The sequence below is a fragment of the Phalangium opilio genome, unplaced genomic scaffold (genome assembly GCF_054372755.1).
Source record: "Phalangium opilio isolate 3A_F unplaced genomic scaffold, DU_Popi_V2 ptg000329l_1, whole genome shotgun sequence".
Lineage (NCBI taxonomy): Eukaryota > Metazoa > Arthropoda > Arachnida > Opiliones > Phalangiidae > Phalangium > Phalangium opilio.
The window spans coordinates 3,713,736-3,737,585 of record NW_028324226.1 but is presented as its reverse complement, the minus strand read 5'-3'; the positions used below and the strand labels follow the sequence as shown (position 1 = coordinate 3,737,585).

General features: G+C 35.7%; 1 protein-coding gene across 1 annotated transcript in view; it reads right to left on the bottom strand.

Moving 5' to 3' along the window:
* The window catches only part of LOC149610373 (uncharacterized), a 55,292-nt gene extending 40,506 nt beyond the window's left edge, over positions 1-14,786 (bottom strand). The window contains exons 1-2 of the mRNA XM_089859207.1: positions 14,296-14,786; positions 13,532-14,216 (exon numbers count right to left, since the gene is read on the bottom strand). Of these exons, the coding sequence (XP_089715333.1) occupies positions 13,532-14,131 (600 nt within the window). The 5' untranslated portion in view covers positions 14,132-14,216; positions 14,296-14,786. The remainder of the gene's footprint in view (positions 1-13,531; positions 14,217-14,295) is intronic.
* Positions 14,787-23,850: the final 9,064 nt, after the last annotated feature.

The following is a 23,850-nucleotide window of genomic DNA, read 5'->3' as shown; positions in this document are numbered from 1 at the left end:
CATCAATTACTCCACATGGGTGATTATTTCCTCGTTTTAGGGGCCAATCAGTGTATAACTAAATGTTGTAGACCCCATGCATGTTATTCGACATTTTCCAGTGAGTTCGACCAAACTACACACCATATAATTTATGGCAGTGATACCAGAAACACCCTGTTGTCACCTAAGACCATGTGCAACTCAATCCTTATATTTTTTGTCTTATCTACAATTGGTCTTAGGAAAGTTCATTTTTGCCAGTTAATACTATACAGAAGGAAAATGAAGCTATAATGAATAATTAAGAAAATTAGGGGGTCAGTGGTCACTTGGTCCGATAGGATTTTAGAATTTAGAGATCCTTTTGAAAAACTTCTACTTCAGACTATTTCTTCTTGAAAGATAAAGTTTTTGTACTTCTAGAGCCTGGGTTCACTGGACAAATGACCGATAAAATTAATTTCTTTGCTTATTTTCATCCCTAACTAAGACCATAGGTGCATTGAAAATGAAGCCTAATCTGTTAAAGGTAATACGTGCCAGTGATTACAAACGACAAACTTCACTTTAGTTAAGTAATCGCTGCAAACAATAAGGTCTAAAAATAGTCGTTTCTATATTCAACGAGCTACAATATGCACAGAAAAAAAATCGAAGCAGATACAGTAAAAAATTCAAACCATAGATGTAAAAAAAATCCTGAAAATATTTTACTACAAATTATGTACTGTACCTCAACACTTCCATATACAGAATTTTGAACTCGTTAAGTATATATATATAAAAAATACTTTTCATATCTAGAGAGATATACAACATAATGTTCTTTAATGTGAGACTAAGTTTAGTACAAATTAAAGGGGGACTTAATGTAGGGGAAGGGGGGGGGGTTTAATAAAAAAGGAAAAATAAAGATGTTTTTGTGGGATGCTGCATGGCATTGAAAATGTACTCGCCCTTGCAAAGGTCGATAGACCGTTTTACTAGCTCCTCTCTCTCCACGATATCTCTCCTTTCTTTTGAATTATGCATTGTATTTATAAATAGAATAAAATCCCTCCTTGAGAATGTAAATTATCTTAATACCCAACGCAATGTCGTGTAGTGTAGTGTACGAAGAAAGGTCATACGGGATATTTTAGGGCTTCCTGCCTGGGAGTACACCTGTGTGTTATTATGGCTGGATAATAGAAGAATTAATAATAAGAATAATATTGAATTAGCCATCTTTGTAGAGCGTAAAGAAAATGTCACATTTAATTGTATACCCATACATCTTTTTATTTAAATTAATTTGGCTCAAATGTTCTATGATATTTTGACCTAAGGGATATCCAAAACAAGTTTTGAATATTGCAGTGATTTATGGATTACCCCTTCTTAAATTTAACGTGAGAAACTGAACAGACAATGATAATTTAAGAAAGGGGTCATCCACAAACACTCGAAACATACCTTAATGTATCATAACTTACAGGGCAACATGCCATAGAAATTACCCTAAGCAAGTTAGGAATATTGGAGTGTTTTACGGATGACCCCTTCTAAAATTTAACATGAGAAACTGAACAAACAATGCCGCTTTAAATAAGGGGCCATCCATAAACACTCTAATGTTCGTAACTTTTAAACGGTGGCTCTTATAGGGCAACATGCCATCAAAATAACCGTAAACAAGTTAGGAATATTGGAGTGTTTTACGGATGACCCCTTCTTAAATTCAATTTAGAAACTGATAGAAATTTTACAGTGATAATTTAAACAAGGGGTCATAACTTTTATATTTAAGGCAAAATTCCATAAAATTTAATTTTCGACTTAAAATGGATTTCCCATAGAATACCCTGAATTGTGGTACTACCACCCTCCTTTTTTGAAACACCCTGTAGAAGATATTGAATTAGTCAGTCATCTTTTGTCTGTAGTGTTAGAAATCTCATCCTTAATTGAATACCGATATTTTCCAAATGTTCTTAAGAAAAAAGAAACTTAAGTGATGAAATATATATGGGTTAGAAATTTATAGTAAATCACGTTGCATAATTATATCCGGTTCGCCGCCCTCGCATTAATTTCATATATATATATTGACGTCATTGGGTGACGTAAGGCTAAGACTTGAGATCTAAAAGATGTGCTTTGAATTAAATTTCTTCCGATTTTATACATAGTCAATGAATTGACGATTTTAATATGATGATAAAGTCCTAGGGAGTATTAGATTGATAAATTTTTTATGGTATAATTTTAGAAAAAATGTAACTTCAGCTCTTAATAGACCCTGTTATCGTCTGCTTGATAACCGGAACATCCGGTAGGTGGGTACAACTGCGATAGACATAGACAGGGCTTCAAAAGTCACTAGTCAAGCACCAAATTTGGTGGGCTGTATTGTTTGAAGTTATATCTAGTGTCGTTGTTGTTCACATACCGATTGTCTTAAAAAAAAAAAAACAAGGAGTACAACTTAAACACGAGACTCAACTTTACCACCGGTTTTTTGAAAAGGTCTGTTTTCACTAAAGAAACTAGTAAATATTTGCGTGTAGTAGTCTCAATTTTTTCATTAACTAAAACTGAATTTTCTTAGCTCTTTAAGCAAACTTCACGTCATCGAAAGTTGCAAAAAATTCCACAAACTAGTTAAACTACAAAAATTGCGGTTCTTAATCGCTCATTAAAATTACTATAAAAGCTCAATTTGAAAGTATACGTTTATGACCCTGCCTTCCTGCCGGATTACCTCATAATTTTAACCTTATAAATTAAATAAAATTTAAACTATACGGAATTAATATTTATGAAATTTCACACTCTATAACTCCATCAATTCGACACGGCCGTCCCAATTTAAAAGCAAATTTTATTTAATAAAATAACAATTCGTCACGCTTTTATCCTTTTATTCCTAAAAAGGCATGCATTTCAAATATTAAATTAAACGAATTAAGGATTTATCAAATCTTTATAACCTTCTTAAAACTCAAGCCGGTCAAAGTTTCGTTTGGTTGATTTAATCACGGACAATCTTAACCCCAAAACACGGGTATAGGTACATAAACCTCTTCCATCATAGTCCGATTCAAAATGAGGCCTCATAATTTTAAATAAAATCAAAGAAATCCTTTAACTTCTTGACTAACTTTGCTCCGTACATTTTAACTCGAGAAATAAACAATAAAGAAAAAATTGTATTTTGACTTTTCTGACAAGTTGCAGGCCTTCAAAAACAACTTTTTTATGTATTAATATATAACTGGGCGGTTTCGCTAACACCGAACCCCGGTTTTAATTCTATATCTAACGTACGAGTAATGACAGCTTTCCCCTTTCTGTTATGGTATTTGGATATAATATCTAGCATTGAGTGCCAAGTTTAGTTTCCGATTGAGGGCGAACGCTTCGGGACTTTCTAGAGAGAGTTTTGTTGAGTTTTCTTTGACCAGATAAATTTTTGGAAGGGCAGTAAATATTGAAGTTTAAAGACATACTTAACCACTTCAGTTCTATGCCAATCTATATGTGTAAAAGTTATTACCGACTGACAATCAACGCCCAGCCCAGCCCAACCCTCTTAAATTAGTAAGCTAAAATTTTGCAGGAACATACGTAATCAGTCCGCGGCCATCTTTGAAAATGGCGGCCAAAAATGTGAAACTTCCTAATTGGAAAATATATCAACTTCATCGTATTTCGAGGTTTAACGCAGAAATTTAGTTCTACCAGAAGAGGATAATAGAAGAAGGATGACACTCTGTATCCTCTTAAAGTATGTAACATGATTCTTCCCAGGCTCACCCTTTTTGTTTGCTCTCCCGCTCATCAAACTTCAGATGGGTGAATTCTATAACTGTTTGGTACTAAATCCTCAGCAGTTAACCCACAAACCTTGATTGTCTTGACGTGGGACAAAATGCAAAACCGCATGCGCCTTGGCAAATAGTTAAACGCTAATAATGATGAGAGAGCTATTTATCGCCTATGTGATTCGGTTTAGTAATCTTTCTCCAAATGTAAAATGATGTTCGGAAGAATCATGTTACAATTAGCCCGTTTTGTGCTTGTACACTTCTCTCTCAAAGAGACGTATTATATACTTCTGGTTCTACTAGTATAGTATAAGTACACCTTTAAACGCAATTTAAACCAAAACTAACATTACAATGAATGGTCACGAATGATTTGAGAATGTGGAAATGATAGAGTCCCGCTATATTATTGAGAGAGACAAGTTTTTTAGGCGACATTATTATAAGCTTGACTGACGAATTAACTTTTTGTGTCTAGCGGTATATTTCTTCTATTGAAAAGGTGGTACCGTTTTGTTGTGGTAAGTCCCGCCACATTGCAAACCGCAGAAACTGGGTCGTGTGTTCTCCTTTTTATCACACTTAAACATAACTTACAAACATTCCATTTTACAAACGAAATACACGAAATAAACCGTGAAACGAAACCAAAAGTTGTTCTTCGAATTTGTATTTGTAAACATTTTTTTAGGTGAATATTTTTATTTAGATTTTAGTTTCTTTTTGTTTAAACTTGCAGTTTCAGAGGTTAACACCGAGCTACGTTTAGTTTTTAATTTAATTATGGTACCTAAAGGCTAAAACAGGTGAGTATTAGTACGAAACTCATGACTCGTTCGCGTGCCAGGTAACCATTAAGGAAATCTTACTAAAAAATAGAAACTTTAAAATTTCAAGAATTTCGTTTAACAACAATTTTGTTTAAAAAAATTGTAAAAAAAAAAATTAACGCCTCTATTTTTAGCGATGAAAGCTTATACGCATTTCGTGTTTAGAAATGGATGTGCCCTTGATTTGGTGTGGGTTTTGATCAGATGTTTTGATCCCAATTATGTTTTACTTAATACGTTTTTGAAGTTGATATCGATTTGGAAAAGGTCAAACTATGGATTTGATAAATTATAAAAGCCCTTACATTACTTAATATCGTTAATTAAATTACGCCCAATATTTATATTTAATATTTAGAAATTAGAATGAATAAGAAAAGCAATTGTAACAAGGGTTACTGTTAATTAAAGGCAAGGACCATTTTAAAATGTCTGTTATTTTCTTTACTCAAAATAATCATTAAAATACCGATTATTTTGAACTGGAAACATGTATTCATCATAATATCAAAAATATATAACATTTCATTCTATGATACATTTTTGATAATTTATTAAAGAAGGCGTTATGCCTATTTTTGAAGCGAATGACGTAATCGTAATGTTGCAAAGGAACGTTATTGGTCAACCTACACTTATACGTCATCCGCCTCCCAAAGACCTATAACGCAAAGGGTTCTGCTAAAACACGTAATTCCTCATGCCTTCTTCAATATTGTAGTAGATGAATACATAATTTCAAAATGAAATTATGTATTATAATATTTTATATCGACTTACAAATAAAAATAAACGCACTTAGCCTGGTCCTCTCCTTTAAGTACCCTTTAAGTTTAAAATACATTTTGTCTATTTCAGTTTCGCAAATACAAAGCTATGAAGAAAATGGAGCAAGTTGAATAAATTATTATGGACATAATTCAATATTAAGTTGAGTACATTATATCTTGTGACAGATCTAGAAAATATGTAACGTATCTCATAACGAAAACGTAATTCATAAACTATGCTTATACTTTAAACAAACATAAAAATATAAAATATATTAAGTTCAATACTTGGAAATCAATGCTTATATTTTACAAGATCAAATACTTAAATCTTCAAGACCTAGGGTATCTTTACTTCTTTTTCCTAAAATATTCTTTTTCCCTCACCAATCTCTTTAAATTTAACCGCAATATCAAAATGCAAATAAAAATCTTGGTAATATAAAAACTAGTTTTCTGTCTTGATTTTTAACGACCATGTCGTGAAATGCTGTAGGTATGAACAAACATACACTTGTCGAAGAAAATCGTAAAAATAAATTTGGTAATAAATATCGTAGGTGGTCGAGAAAGAAAAATAATATTAAATGAAACCATATCGAATCGAAGATTATTTTCGCAATACTAATATTAATCTATCTTTAGATAGATATTATTTATATAATACTTTTCCCATTTTTTTTCTCAGTTACTTAAGAGCTATACTCGATCATAATGTAAGATAAACCATAAATCTTAAAACTAATATGTTTTTCCTCATTCATATACATCATAAGGTTACGTCTTACGAGATATTATTCTTAATTTATTTCTTTGAAAATAAGAAAACTAAATTGGGTGTTGGTTTTGATGACATTAATAGACCCGACATGTCCAATAGTTCAAGGGGTTGGAAACTTGATTTTTGTCTTTTTAAATTTAAAGTAAAGATGACGTTTGGATATAAAAAATTCTACTGGTCGACACACAAAAAAATTATCACGTGGTACTGTACAGTACAAGTCTTTCCATAGGCTTCATACAGTGATGAAGGTGTCGGAAACTTTTTTTTTTATTTTAGAATTTCTCAATTTTAAGTAAAGATGACGTTTGGATTTAAAATTCTACTGGATTACACGTGAAAAATTAATCACGTGGTACAGTACCAGTCTTCCAAAAGTCTTCACACTGACCTAACTCGTAGGCGCCAATAAGTTAATTGCTCGTGTTTTCTTTAAATTAATGTAGGTACAATGTGTTATGTAGAAGGGCCGAGGCCTATATCAAGCTTATCTTTTAACAAATAGAGCTCGACTTGGTAGATTCACTTGGTGAATTTGGTAGCATTTTCAGTGCATTAAGAATGGGCATCGGCATTGTCACGTGACCTTGCCGAATCACAACTCCAGGAAATAGTTACGATAATACTTCAAAATATAGTTCTCGAGACGCCCCTACATAATGCATTGTACATCGTTTAACATTTTACATAAATACGTGGTTCTACTTTGAAGTATTCACACAAACAATTACGATGCCAAGCATGATTCTTCTCTGCCTTTACCAAAACACTTTAATTAAATCTAAATCGAATAAACTTCAAAGGCTTAGCGCAAATATAAAACCAAAAACCAAACGGATTATTGTGGGTCCTAAAGGCTTAATGGGCGGCGTGGGTTCGCAATCCTACACGTGCCATGAATTTCGTGAAAAATATACAAACGGCAATACACCCCTTTCTTCTTAAGCCTAAACACAACTTCGAAATAACATTGAATGCCAACATCTCAACTTTAATACGTTAGAATCTAGGGAGATTTGTTCGTAGCGTTGGCAAACTATTTCCTATTCGTTGGTAGAAAATTATCATAAAACCCAAAGTTACGAGATATAACACCAACCTGTCAACCAACTCTAAACCGGTATTTGATTTAAATCTATGATGGAAACGGTGTCCGTTGACGTTAGGAATTAAAGCCCGGGTTAATATAATTTACAAGGTGGGTGTATGGTCAGGTAACGGGAGTTGCAACTTCCATGGTCCTGCATAAAAAACTGTAAACTCTGACGGAACTATACTACGCCCACTACTATTCTACCGCAAAAGCGGTTCTATCACCCCGCTCCCTTATTACCGTTCAAATTTGTATGTACTTCCGCAAAATTAGAATATCATTTTAAAGTTCATTAATGCGACGATGTAAATTAGAAAATTTAACACGGACTTTTAATTAAGCTGGGATATCTCAATTAACCTTAATTGTCGTACGAAACGAAAATGCCGATGATGATGAGAGTTTTTGAAATATTAGTCTTAGACTGAATCTCATTAATTTCTTTAATTATTTTGAACTGGCTATAAGCTACGCAGCATTGCCCAGGTGTTTTAAGGGACGAAAAACCGGGAAGAGTTTCCAGTCCATGTAGACACAAGCCACTAAATAGTCTTTGGATCCGCCCCGTACAAATCATGTTTTTCTTTAGAAATTTAATTATCTTTTTTCTGAACTTTTAAATTCAATAAAACGATACATGCTTAATTAGGTGTTTGTTCATTAAGTTAATATTTTAAGGGTCTAGATAGAACGTTCTTTGCAGGCTTAATGGCTCGCCTCCATCCCAAGTTTTAGAAGAACTGAACCGAACTACTTCTAAATGAACCTTTCCTAATGTTACTGAAACTGAACAACGCAGTTTAGTAATTAAATTCGGGAATTAACAAATTGTGATTGTGCGTAAAGATCAAACAAAACAAACCAGCACTTTCTCAAATATATATATACAAGATAAATATACGATAATTTGAAAGTAGGCTTAGATATTGTGTGGTTGTCGATTTGAGGCATACAACCTTGAGTGCCCTGACACTTGTCATACTTAAATTTTACTGATAAGGTAAATAAGAACCTCGCAGAACTGTTCCGTAGTCATTTGTGTCTGGTACAAGGATTTTAGTTTTCGTATATCGGCTACATTATAATCATAGAAGTTCCTTTTTGACATTTAACACTATTAAAACACTCAACATACCCTATTTCCCAATATCACTGATAACACTCGAAGTTTCGTAAAGTATCATTTTATCAACCCGGACATTTATTGCAAAAAAACAACTTAACTTCATTAGAAATGTCTAACATTGATTACGAATAAACCAATCGCGGTAGAGTAAAAATTATCCAATAACCATTAAATGAAAATAGATTAATTCCACCTCTATCTTGCTCTAACAGACTTGCACGAGGTGCTAATCACTCAGATTCAAGGGTAAGTCTTCTAAAGATTACCTGTAATCTCTTTAGTACAACCATAAGTTCATGAGATATGTTTCATAAGTTTGTTACTGTTTAGTTAGACCTTGTCTTGAAGGGTATGTTATCGATTGGGCGTGTTATCAAAACAGCATTGTCCAAAACGGCTTTTTCATAAACGCGTTTGCCATTATAGCCATTTCTCGTTTCAGCGAATTTTGATTACAGCGTTTATATCTTGAGCGTTGTTTCGTATTGTTGAAGGTATAAGTATTAGAGCTCGGCATTATCTATCCATTATCCACGTTATTTTATCCATAATCCAGAATTATCAACAGAAGTTGTATGTTAAATCGAATTATGTCCCCAACATTTATCTATAAATAGTCAATTATTCACTAATTTACGGATAACGGATGGATAATGCCGAGCTCTAATTAGTATTAATTTCAGCTTTAGGTTTGAATTTTAGTGGTTGTCAAACAAACAGTTTCGTGGTCTAGTGTGTTAATGCGTTTTAATGTTTTGTTGGGATGGGTTTTTTGAACTCCTATAAATTACCTTCCACCTTATCCAAAATATCCTCCTATTAATTAGCTGCCACCTTTTCCAATATATTATGATATTGATTAGCTGCCACCTTTTCCAAAATATTCTGATATTGATTAGCTGCCAACTTTGCCAAAATATTTCCCTATTAGCTGCCACCTTTTCCAAAATATTCTCCTATTAATTAGCTGCCACCTTTTCCAAAATATTCTCCTATTAATTACCTACCACCTTTTCCAAAATATTTTCCTATTAATTAGCTGCCACCTTTTCCAAAATATCCTCGAAATAATTAGCTGCCACCTTTTCAAAATATTCTCCTATTAATCAGCTGCCACCTTTTACAAAATATTCTCCTATTAATTAGCTGCCACCTTTTCCAAAATATTTTCCTATTCATTAGCTGCCACCTTTTCCAAAATATTTTCCTATTAATTAGCTGCCACCTTTTCCAAAATATTTTCCTATTAATTAGCTGCCACCTTTTCCAAAATATACTCTTATTAATTTGCTGCCACCTTTTCCAAAATATATTCCGCGAACCAGTTCATAACCTGAGAATCACAAACGGTTATGAAACGCTGTAGTGCTAAACCGCTGGTTGGGAAAATAGCACTATATTGAGAAACGCGGAAACAGCAACCGCTGTTTTGGGAAATAGCGCTGTATTGAGAAACGCGGAAACAGCAACCGCGGTTTTGCTTCCACGCGGTTTTGCAAACCGCTGTTTTGGGCACCGCTTTATTCCAAAACGCTCTTTTGAAAACCGCTCAACTACCCGTGAACCGTCTTGAAGAGCCGTAGGTCATAGATTCACCTTCGTAAAGCGACGCCTGGTGAGACGTTGTCAAAGGCTTAGTACAGATTAAATAGGAAGATGGAAGTCTTACAAAACTAACCGAGTGTAGTCAATTCTCGCTTGTAGTTCTCAAACTAGCATGGATGGAACATATCTTATAAACTTATGGTACAATTAAAGGTATACAGGGAGTGTCTGGCCCCTTGAAATAGCAAAAATTATTGCAAAAAATAACATTACAGCGTCGCAATCTACCTCTAATTATCAACTGAATTGTAAAAAACATCTGCATCCTTTGATAGATAAATTATCTAACTATATCAAAGGTTCTGACACCCTTCCTCCGTCTTTACAAAATCCCGGAACTTACAAACGGAAGTTAGGTCCGTCCTAACTGTTAAGAGATGCCAAAACGGAAGATAAGCTTTTAAAACGGGAAGCCGTATATATAAAGACTTAATACATAACAAATACCCGTGACCAAATATATTCTTCAATATATAAATAAAGATGTTTTCAACCAAGCTCTAACGGACGTGAGCTTTAAAAATAAAAAATATGCCCTTATTATCTAGGTCAAGATTTAAGATTTTAACTTTTTAAGACTTGATGGGGTTTCTGTAGAAAGAAACACAATATGTTGTAGGTAGATATTATTTCATTGTGATCACAATATATGTCGAAATTTTCGAAACTAATTTTTAAATTTTCCTTCTGGGCTTCTCAAATTATAAATTTTAAAAACTTCCTTTTATTTCTCTACACTCAAACCATAAGTTCATAAGATACGTTACATAAGTTTGTCACTAGTTACAAACTGGAGCTTGTCATGAAGTGACGTAGGTCATATTGTCTCTTGAAGCGACGCCTGGTGAGGCGCTGTCAAAGGCTTAGTACAGAATAAATAGGACTAGATGGACTGCAAAACTAACCGAGTATAGTCAATTCTGGCGTCGTTCTCGAACTAGCTTTCAGTAAGTCTCTAGTATTACGAAGTATTGTAAGTGTCATACATATGGAACATATCTTATGCTCAAACTTATAATTAGACAGCCCCAAAACGTTAAGACACCCGTCACAAAAGAAATCCATTCACTAAGTTACTAACTGATCACTTCCATCTCCCAAAACAATTTGATATTGTTCAAAACTAAAGAATATCAAATTAATTATTAACTAGTACTTGATGCTCACTTTAAGAAATAATCTTAATTAGTACGTCACCATCTTGGAAAATGGTGGAAACATGTCTTACGTACATCATAAATAAGATTTGAACTGAATTAATTCATGTTGAAAGGGGGGGGGTAATTAAGTAAGTTAAAGAGAAGAGTGGGAAACGTGCTTTTAAATATAATTTAATTGTTAAACTGATCAATAACATTAATGAAATGGGGGTGATGTATGCGTTCTTATTATACTGGGAGTTTCGCCCTAGGATTTAGTTTAAAAAAAAAAAGCGTATTGTTCTTCCTTTGTAACTAATGGCAACTCATCATATTGACGTATTTCAAGTAGAACGTACACCAAACTCCAAGCCTACGTGAATATATTTATAACATAATTAAAACAACTTAAACTCTGCCTTTCAATGCACTATCATCTTCAGTTGAAATAAAATTTAAGTATTGGGGCGGTTTCTTTCTGAATAAAGGATAAAAATGTCAAAAAATAATAATTTTTGACATTTTGTGAATGACTGTAATTACGATTACCCATATTTTTTTAATCCTTTTCATAGAGAAATGGCACACATGTACCTCATCCCGTACTATATCCAATGAAACATTAACAAGCACTGCCATAGCCCTGTTTATATCTTATCCCCAAAGGCTATTTTTTCATATGTCATAACATAAAACATCATTACACAATTTCATCTGTATTTTTATCTTTTAATAATATGCCAAACATAACCCTAAACGTTAGACCTACATAAACCTCACCGTAAAAGTCGTTAAAATGAAGGTTAAGGGTCAAATGCGTATTGTTTTTTCTTATATAAACCAACCTTTTCTTTCAGAGTTAAACATGAAAACTTAAAACATCAGGTGGCTACTTAAAAGGTCTTGCATTTTTTGAAACCCTCATTTAGGTTTTATCAAGAAGTGATATCTTGTTTATTAGGGAGAAGTTATAAGATGCCTAAGTATTCGCGCGCGGTGCCATAGTCCCAGTCCCCCTTTGAAATACAAGGACGACGTAAAAGGAGGCAAGGCTATTTCGCCTCTCCTCAGTCGGAAAATACGTAATTTTCGTCATTCGCGTCGGGCTGACGTGAGTTTTCAAGAACCAATGAGATGCTGATTGTAATTTAGAGGCGGGGATTAACTCCGGACCTACGTTTGGACTGGAAATAAAGCTGGAAACGTGGCGAATTTACACCTTCTCCCTAATAAACTAGATATCACTTTTTGGTTTTAGTTTATTCTTTAACGATTTTGAAAAATAAACACGGTTAAATATACCAAAATATTGATGTCAAATGATAAATTAAACGAAGGTATAAAGCCAATGTAGTAAAGCTAATAATTATTACTGATAAGATGTTGGAACGAGGGGTGGGGTGAAAGGTCAAAAGATAAGGTTAAATTACATGTTTTTAACTGAATTCCAAAACTAAGCAAGAATTATCTTAAAAATATTGAGTTCACGGGTTAATATGATAAAGAAAGATTATACAGGTAACTCTAGCCGGGAAAAAAATAAATAGAGGCAGCAGATAGGCACTTAAAATTTAATTGCGACATACCAATTTTAAATGGGACATATTCAAATGCAAATATTTCCTAGTTAGGTGGTGACCCATTCTTAATAGGTGTCATACACTAACAACATTGAGAAATCAACACGGAAAGCCCCCTGGTAGCTGCGGTTATGCACTGTCAAAGCCAACTAAATGACGTCATAGACCTGAATAACACTGCATTGAGAAATCAACATGGAAAGCCCCATTTTACCTGCGGTTAAATGATATCACAGACTCGGATATTTTTTTAAATTAAGTAAAATGCTGCCAACAAAGAAATTTTGTTCAAGAATTTCTCTGCATTCTTTGAAAATATGAATTCAAATTCATGGAAATTCATGGAAATTACAGAAATAAATAAGTTATTTCTCCGAGTGGTACGTCACACCCTCCCAAGTATTACCAAGGTTCTGGTTCTGGTAGTCATATTCGTGGGTCTCAGCTTTGAACCCACCAATATGGCCGTGCAAATTACCTCACGAATCTTAGCTCCTCCCCCAACTAAAGCTCTATATATTCTAATAAAAATTGCACTTGATTTATGAAATGCTGTAATTTGGGAAACAAATTCCACTATTTCCGTTAACTTAAGTGAAATTGCTTCAACCAAAGAAAAAACACAGGGGAAATTAATTCTCAATTCTTTCAAAATTACCAACAAAAAGCCCCCTTGGGAACGAAATTGGATATAATAATTAATTTTATGGCTGTACTTTCGCAACTCCAATCAAGGTTGCGACACTTACGGTGTTAGATATTATACCCGTAAGATAACAAAAGGAAAATAAGAAATTTGAAACTAAAAACACTTACGATTTCCTGTCGTAAATTATGCATGGCAAGATCGAGGGTTGAATTCCATTTCCGGAGAGGCGGTAAGTGATGGTCATCATCACTTCCGGTATTGGAATTTATAGTATCCGAAGACATATCTGGATTTACTTCCATTTCCGCACTGTTATTGTCTATTTTCTCACACTGGTCATTTTCGTTACGCGTAACATTGGCACACAAATCCTGGGTCGAAACTGCGTTCGTATTCACTAACCGTTTAACCGGTTCGCTACGTCGTCTGATTTGCAACTGTCCATCACCGGAACAAGTCGAACCTTCGCTTTCAACACCGCTAGAATCTTCCATATCAGCCGGAAGTAAATCGTCTTTGTCCACTTTCATTTCGGACATTAAGGTTGTTGTGGTCATGCTCCAGCGTCTTTGCAACGTTTCCGTGCGTTCTAAACGCCTTAGGTAAAATTCGCGACACTTGCGAGCAACTGTGCTACGGTATGGTGCACCACGGTCCGAAAATCCGTCGCTTTTTTCCGCGCTATTATCTTCCATAGTTGTCGAAGACACTGTTTCACTTGTCACTAACGCGTCCTGTACAAGACTAAGTTCTTCTTGCTCTGACATGTTTCCGTCCAGGTGAACTCTGTGCGTTTATTCAGGTCCTAACCCGTCGTTGACTCTCGAGTTATTCAGTCTTAAACACGCAAACCTTTCAATGACAAAAAGGTTATCGTTAATCAAATGAGAAAAAGTGAATAAATTAACCCAGATTTCAATCTGGAACTCACAGTTTAAAACGAGCAAAAACTTTCCCAAATGTTTATGAAAAAGGGTATCAAGCCAATTTAGGCGCGAAAAAAACAAACCACCGTTATCTTTCGAAAAAACCGTAATTCAGTTATCACGTATTCGAAAATTTTCACTCAAAAACATGTTGCTGCGAGGTAATCCAGAACAGCAAACTGTAGTCTTCGGTTCGCACCAAAAAATCCGCGAAAATTTTGGCGCGCACTGTTTAACGACCTACTGTTTCCCTATCCTATGATAAACTGAACTTGAATCAAATGAATCCAAGCAACGTAGGAAACTAACTACGGTCTCTGGCGGCGAAAACCCAGGGAGGGTAGGAATAAAATATGAATCCTGGAAGCCAAAGTTTCCCTTAAAAAACGCGCCGGTTTTTCCCTCCAAATCAACAGAGCATGCGTTATACCTTGGATAAAAGAACTGAAAAGTCATAATCTTCCGTACTGGTTTTTTCCAGACAGGAACAATTCGTTTTATAAAAGGGGGAATAACTTAGCGAGAAAATGCCGCTACTACTCCATACACCATTTCGATGTGACTAAGAGGGAAAGATACGGGGTAAAACTGCGCCTTCCATCTCGCTTTTTGGCGCCTGCGCTGTAGTAATTTGTATCATGAGTCTGTGCAGAGATGGATGGCATTGTATCAACCTCCTTGTATGTACCGATACTGAGGGTTGCCAACCCCTTTTTTTTACGTCGAAAAGGACTATTCAAATTACAAGCTGACAACAAACTGTATGTGTTATAGGTTAGTTTAAACACCTGGTTTGGGTATGCAATGACGTTAGATATATACTGCTTTAGAAAAGTGTATATTTCTTGGAATTTGAGATCATGCATCATCGCCATATAGTCTGTTACTATAAACTTTCCCGTGACGTCACACCCGCTTTGGTTTTTGGCGACCTCATTAGAAATCGTCAGCTCAGACCATAGAATTTAAACTACCCATATTGACATCACGTCCCCGAAGCTCCTCCCCTCTCAGTACCACTCTATAATTCAAAACGATCGAGCTTATGGGACCAAGAAGGGATATCTAGTTTACTAGGGAGAAAATTTAATTCGCCACATTTCTAGCTTTATCTCCAGTCCAAACGTAGGTCCGGAGTTAATCCCCGTCTCTAAATTACAACCACCATCTCATTAGTTCATGAAAACTCACCTCAGCGCGACGACGCGAGTGACAAAAATTACGTATTTTCCGACTGAGGAGAGGCGAAATAGCCCGGCCTCCTTTTACGTCCCCCTTGTATTTTGAAAGGGGGACTGGGTCTATACCTTCTCCCTAGTAAACTAGATATCGCTTCTTGATGGGACATGGCTGGCTGTTCGTACATCCTCGGGTCTTGGGAGTTCTTGATTTAACATAAATACATATCATTGTGCAAAATTTTAATTTGTTTAAAACAGAATTAATTTCATAGAGGGGGGAACAAATTGAGAAAAAATTTATCGAAGCGATATTGACTAGTGTCGTTATAAACTTCTTTAAACCATTCTTACATATTTACTCCAATGTTTTTTGAGTCAATCTATGCCGGGAAATGAAAATCTACCTGAGAGTGAGTACCTGAGAAATAATAAAAGTTCCGCTACCCCCCAACGCTATAATATTTCCCCGCTTAACTGTCTGGAGGATTTTATTTTTTAACTTCAGGGAGTTTTAGGCTGGAACATACTTGAAAAAATATTTTCTGCATGATGAGATAATGGGTTAGATTTGCATAATTGTTTAAGTAGAGGTTTAGATTGTTAAATTTATTTACACTCTAGTGATGGCAAGAACCAATATAAGCCCTGAGAACGTACGTTGGGTTTGCGCGAGGTCATGATTTTGTACCGAGTGTTTCTGATAAGTTTGCCATAAATTAAAGGGCGTGTTCTTACGGTCAAACTGAGTGCAAAGTGTCAAAGAACATGAACTCCCAAACATTGACTGGCCCCTAAAACAAGGAAAAAGCCACACATGTGGAGTAAGACATATAAGAATTCAATCTAAAAACGCTATTGAATTTGCGGAAATGTACTATTAAATAAGTAAAAGTGTTCATACGCTGGTTAAGTAAAGGTAATTACTCCGCATGTTTAATCAATTTTCTTGTTTTAGGGTCCAATAATTGTTTGGGAGCCCATATCTCCGTAACTAAATGTTGTAGACCACGTGTTTTTTGTCACTGTCCACTCAGTTTGACCTCAAGAACATACACACCCTTTAATTTATGGCATACTTATCAGAAACACCCTGTATGTTTACGATACATAAGTGAACCGGGAATTGTGATGAAATCCGTCTTTAACGTTCTTAGGTGTTATATGGGTTCTTGCAGCCGACTAGATACTTCCACTCATTGTTAATTTAACGCTGCAAATGAAGGAGGGGGTATCATATAAAGTTCTTCCGTTTGCTAAATGATGAACAACAGGACACTTAACCCATACTATTCATTAAGTATAGCGAAACAAAACCTGCATGGACTTGATGCTTCAATAACTTTAAATAAAACACGCCCATTTAATGTGTTAAAATTTTAAATAACACCCTTCATGTAAACAAAACAAAAAAATTAACAACTATGGGTTTCGTTAGTGTATCATTTACAAACGAAACAAGATCCAAAAAGAGTTTACAGACCAAAACGACCCGAAAACACACCCTATCAGATGTTATCTTCCATCTACTTAGCCCAAAAGTTGAAAAGGGCGAAGCACTCGGAAGAAGAGACAACCTGGCTTTCAAAACTAACTTGAATTTTTTAAACTAAATAAACTGCTAAACCATTAATAATCAAGGCGCACTTAATAAACAATCTAGTTCATGACATTACTAACGAAGATACGAGCAATTAACTGAATTAAGTTTTTTTACAGGAGCCTACGCGTTGTCCTCTCTGTAAAGCAGATCATGACGTAACGTTGTGCGAGGACTCTAATTGGCTATCTCTGACCTGAAAGGTCATCTGCTTCATGAAGAGGGGTAACTTCTAGGCGATTGGAATTGGCTATCTTTGACCTGAAAGGTCATCTGCTCCATGAAGAGAGGTAACTTCTAGGCGATTGGAATTGGCTATCTTTGACCTGAAAGGTCATCTGCTACATGAAGAGAGGTAACTTCTAGGCGATTGGAATTGGCTATCTTTGACCTGAAAGGTCATCTGCTCCATGAAGAGAGGTAACTTCTAGGCGATTGGAATTGGCTATCTTTGACCTGAAAGGTCATCTGCTCCATGAAGAGAGGTAACTTCTAGTCGATTGGAATTGGCTATCTTTGACCTGAAAGGTCATCTGCTCCATGAAGAGAGGTAACTTCTAGGCGATTGGAATTGGCTATCTTTGACCTGAAAGGTCATCTGCTCCATGAAGAGAGGTAACTTCTAGGCGATTGGAATTGGCTATCTTTGACCTGAAAGGTCATCTGCTCCATGAAGAGAGGTAACTTCTAGGCGATTGGAATTGGGTATCATTGACCTGAAAGGTCATCTGCGCCATGAAGAGAGAGCTAACTTCTCGGGGACTGTAATGGGCTATCTTTGACCTGAAAGGTCATAAATGCTCCATGAAGAGAGCTAACTTCTCGGAGACTAATGGGGTGAAAGGTCATATCTGCTCCATGAAGAGAGCTAACTTCTAAGAAACTGTAATGGGCTATCTTTGACCTGAAAGGTCATATCTGCTCCATGAATAGAGCTAACTTCTAGGTGACTGTAATGGGCTATCTTTGACCTCAAAGGTCAACTGCTCCATCGAAGGATCCAACTTCTTCGCTCTTGGAAATTAGCCTAATTTCACTATCTTTTTCAATTTTGATGGACGCATGGTTCTAATTTGAATTATTCATTACTTTCTAGGTTCTTTCGCAGAAAAGAAACTAAATAAACCCAGCCTAGTCCTTTTCTTTCAAGTAAAATGAATGTCTGCTAGGCCTAATGTTATTGTTAAATTTGGGATTTGTGTTGCCCCAGAATCGTGTGATTGTTATGACTATATTTTTTCTACAACTGCAATTAAAGATACATCATGTTAACATCACTATAAAAATAGGGTTAAACAAATACTGTAACGAATATTCAAATCAGAATCAAGTTGCATTTTCCGCCAAATAAAAGGAGGACTAGCAGCAGATTCGGGTCGAAAGAGACAACACCCTTTGTAATGAAGACTTCAAAATGTCACTACACTCATGGAGAATTATGAATGAAATTGAAGTTTATTGTGCATAAAAAAAGTTGGTTCACAACTCACGAGATTATACACACTTAGTAGAATATTACAAAGTATACAATAAACAAATTATACATATTTACACAAAATTTTACAGAATTAAACGAAATTATATAGAAGTATATAAAATAATACAATAGCCACGACAGTACATTGAGATTAGGAAGTTATATTGTGAAATGTTCTATTTAATAATTATTAAACAATTGAAGACGGATTAGCCTCTTGGCATCATGCAGAGTATCAGAAAAAATATCTACAATATTAGCAAATTTATTGCATGTAATTTGCATGCGAACTAACGGGTTTAAACTTTTACGATTAATATAGAAGGTGTCCAGGCAACGCAAATTCTTACGAGTTGAAAAGTTTAGGCTCATTAAGAGATTAGATAGGGGGATTTTGTAATTTATCAATTTAAATAGAAAAGTAAAATCATTAATATTAACATAATCGTCAATTTTTAGGATATTAAGAATAGTTAACAGTAAGGTATAATTATATTTAGATCGTGGTATAAAGAACGTGTGGCAAAACTCAATAAATTTTCGTTGCACGCCTTCAATTTTATTTTTAAGATATTGGCTGCAGTTAGCCCAGGCAACCCAACCGAATATTAAACGTGAGCGAACGAGGCTCAAATAGAGAAGCCGAAAATGACTTAGAGAGCGTAATTGGCGACAGATTTTTAGGGAAACGGCTAAGGTACGGCGGCATAAGCTAACTGTCTTCGTGATATGGTTTGAAAAGTGAAGTTTAGCATCAAATATCGTACCAAGATCTTTAGTCTCAGTTGCTGAGCGAATTACCAACAACGGTAATAATGATTGTCAAAAATATTTGAATACAAAAATTCTCTGGCAATATTTGAAAGATATTAAGTCTAAAGCGCTAAATTACGCGATTTGGGTCAATTTCTTTAATTCTATAGACCCTCTCAAAAGGAGGAGCTGCAGTATCGTCTGCTACGAGTCGGAACATCCGGTATAGGACCCAAAGACGTTAGATAAGACTTGAACGTTTCCAGCTCACCGGAGTCTTTATTGTTTGAAGTTAAGTCTAATGTCTTAAATCAGATACCGGATGTCAGAAGTGTATAATACGTCTCTTCGAGAGAAGTGTACAGCATAAAGCGGGGTAATTATAACATGATTCTTCCCAACATCATTTTACATTTACTAAACCGAATCACATACACGATAAATAGTTCCCTCATAATTACTCTATTAGCGCTTAACTATTGGTCAAGGCGCATGCGCTTGTGGATTTTTGGTCGCACGTCAAGACAATCAAGGTTTATGGGTTGATTGCTGGGGATTTAGTACCAAACAGTTATAGAATTCACCCCACGGTGCGATGCCCATCTGAACTTAGTTTGGTGTGCGGGATAGCAAAAAAAAGGTACATGAGCCTGGTAAGAATCATATTACATAACTAAAGTATTAAAAGCATACAGAGTGTTACCCTTCTTCTATTATCCCCTTCTGCTGATGTTAATAAGTCTTAAAACAACAAGGAATTGAAACACCGACATTTGAAAAGAGTCTATCGCTTTTCAAAAGGAATTTCCACTCCTCTTGCTATATAATTCTCTCTGCTTCGAGTAAGCCGAGATTTTAAGGCATCGGTAAACAAGAATCATTAAAAGGGATCTCATTTCAAGCGGGGCCGCCGCAACTCGGTTTTGTATAATATCAGTTCCGATTCTTTTGTACAACATAAACTAATTGTTCGGACATACATTATTATTCCAAACCAAGTGTTACAATTCCACACTCGATCCCGCTTCTTTTCAAAGGAACGGAATCCGGAAACTGGATACCTTATAACCCTTTTAAGTTTTTTTTTAACTGGAACTGATGAAGAGAGAGAAACCCGTAAAATTATAACGGGTTTGACTTGGAAATAAGCGTGGTACGAAAAAGAAAAAATAAAGAACTAACTTAAAATTGACTCCCACACTGCAGAAATAGAATACGTTTCAAGATTATAAATTATAAGAAGAGAAAAAAATGTATTCTAGACATCTCTGAGATCAGAAGACCATGGCTTAGACCAATTAAAGGGGTGATGAAACATAAAGATATTAGGCCTAGTATATTTTAGTTTTCCCTATAAATGTAACCGCCATTAATAATTCTTTAGAACAAAGAATATGAATGGTAACAGAAGTGAGATGAGACTAGAAGTACTGAGCTAACCAAATTCTTCACTCGGCGAAAGTGAATGTTCTTGATAACACAAGAACGGTTGGCCCTCTAGTAGCGATTTCTGAATTTTCCCTCCAAAACGTGAGACGCTCGTGGCGGTAGACAGTCGAACTAGATTCAAGCACAGGCGTCCGTGTTCCGCGGCTTTAGGTTGAGGGGAAGGGGGTAGGAAATGTTTTTGGAACTCTACCGATTTTTTTCTCTTTAGTGTAGGCGCGATGGAAGCGGCATAAAATCCTCAAATTTGTTCACTAGTGCCAGGATCTACTACCAATGCTAGAGCCCTTCACTTCTAGTCTCATTTTACTTCTGATGGTAAGGTATAGAAACTCTTTCTGACCCTGGATGTGCTTAAGTTCATGGGTTTGACCTTCGACTTCGATGTTTTTCTTGGTTTTCATACGCCATTTTGGAAGTCAAAAACCGCTACGTTACCATGTAAATGTTAGGATTACCTTAAAGGGTCTCTGTAAAGAGTGAGTCGGCGGATGAGTAAAAATTATTTGAAATACGTCATAATCACGTGACTGAGGAAAGGCGTGGTTCAAAAGAGCTTAGTTGCACATCGGGAACTGGCACTGCAATCTCGCGAAAAACAACGCCTAGGTGTCCAGTCCCACTCCTTACGTCACGTGGTGCCTGTGACGTATTTCAAATAATTTTAAGCCATCCACCGATGTCTTCTTTACAGTTCCATTAATAAGCAACGTAGGTAGTTTTTGAGGGGAAAAACGTAAAACTTTCATAGAGGTATCCTTAAAAATAGCTACTACTTTGAACCCAACTCCTACGAATTCACCGTCACTTTACAAGGATTATGCAAAGAAGTGACATCCAAAAGACTACGCACAAACCGTTAATCCCATTTTGATCGATGGTTGAATAAAATTGTCCCATACCTGTCATCAAATATTTTCCATCTGAACCGATATGTCCCTTCCTCGAGCGGAGAGCATTAGGGGTCATCACAAAGTTCAATATCCTAAAAAAGAAAAAGAAACTAAATATTAAAACCGAAATTTAAAAAAAAGTGATTTTAATAAAGCGTTAATAATTGATAGCGTAATCGGTTAAAGGAGCCTTAAACCCTTGAACGTATTAAGGTAGTACACTTTTACACACTTTGTCCGTGTCCAATTGAGTTAATAGCGCGTGTAAAGGTTGACCAGGATATTAAAATTTAAAGTAAAAGTTCAGGTAACTTAACATTATATCTTAAAAGAACGGCCTTTTTCTAAATATAAAAAGAAATTTTAAAAACAAAAAAATAATTTATCTCTTATTACAAAATAATTAGTTTTTATTTAGTCTTGAAAATCAAGGACTACTGCGCCATCCGCCATTGGTTTAGTGGCGTCTGCTAAATCTAACCTCTTACCCCTTACCTTTCTCAACCTGTGAGGATTCAAGCAAATCCCGTAAGGGTAAGAGGTTCTGGCTAGCAGACGCCACTAAACCAATGGGCATGGCGGATGGCGCAGCAGTCCTTGATTTTTAAGACTAATTAAATGCTTATTAATTTGTAAGTAATAATTTATTTTTTCAATGTTTTTCTATTCATATTTAAAAAAAAGCCGTTCTTTTAAGGTATAATCAAGAAGCGATGTCTAGTTTATTAGGGAGAAGGTATAAATTCGCCACATTTCCAGCTTTATCTCCAGCAGTCCAAACGTAGGTCGGGAGTTAATCCCCGCCTCTAAATTACAACCAGCACCTCATTGGTTCTTGAAAACTCACGCAAGCGCGCGACGCGAATGACGAAAATTACGTATTTTCCGACTGAGGAGAGGCGAAATAGCCCGGCCTCCTTTTACGTCCCCCCTTTTATTTTGAAATGGGGACTGGGACTACGGCGCGCGAATAATTAGGCATGTTATACCTTCTCCCTAGTAAACTAGATATAGCTTCTTGGTATAATGTTATGTTACCTGAACTTTTCCTTTAAAAGGCGCAACACTGACTACAGGACCCCCCAAAACTTCCAAGGTATGGATAGCAGAAGCTAGGCTTCCCACGCTAAGTGAAGCATGTCTGATTTCATAGAGCGGGTTTAATTCTTCGCAGCAGCCTCAAAAGGTGTAAGAGCGGGTCTCACCCATTTTTAAAACCATTGTTTTAATAATGATAACTCGATTCTATATGGCGCGTTTCCCCCTTTTCTTCCAGCTAGACAAAAGTTATAAATAATAAACGGAAGGGGACCAGATGTCATGCGGGTATAAATAACTTAAAAATATGAGAATCGCCATGTGGTGATGAAGCGAGTATTATTTATTGCGGCGACTTGATTTTTATTTAGTTCCTGTTGTGATTTGTATTGTTATTTTTGTTTAATTGAAAGAATGCGAAGCTGAAATGAATTTTTAATTATATACGCTACATTTATCTTCTTACAATTAAAAGTAAGCGTCGGAGATTAGGGCTACACATGCAAAGAGTCTATACTAGACCGGGTTCAAATCTTACACAGAGACTTTTACCTAATTAATAAAACCCCATCAATAAAAATCTTCACTTTTGATGAATTTAAATGAGCCTACAGTGATTTGTTTTTAAAGATAATCATGTTTCCGGAAATTGACGGCTAACTAAGTAAGGAAAGAGTAGGACATGTTGTTGACGGCGTTCAGCGAGATAAACACTTTTACGTAACCAATCCTCTTTTGTTTATGCACTGAACACCTGTATGACTTCATCAAAAACAGAAAACTCATTTAAAAAACCAGCTGTGAAAGCCCGAACAATTCTTTGAATCATCTATAGTGTGCTACTACCAGTTAGCACAAAAATAATAATGGATAATGTGCTCCCTGCTACTACGAACTTTCTCGTGACGTCACCCTCCTATCTCATACCTCGGTTTTGGCAACCATATTGGAAGTCGCTAGCTCAGGCAGTCAGGCCATACAATTTAGACTACACCAATATTGACGTTACGTCTCCGTATCTCCTCCCCTCTTAGTCCCACTTTATTGTAAATAAGCCAGAAGCTACGTGTTGATAGTTGAAATCTTTAGTAAGCTTACAGTGGTAGGGCCTTGTTTTACGTCAATCAAGGGATATGACACAAGGCCTAACTAATCAGCTTTAAAATCAATAACAA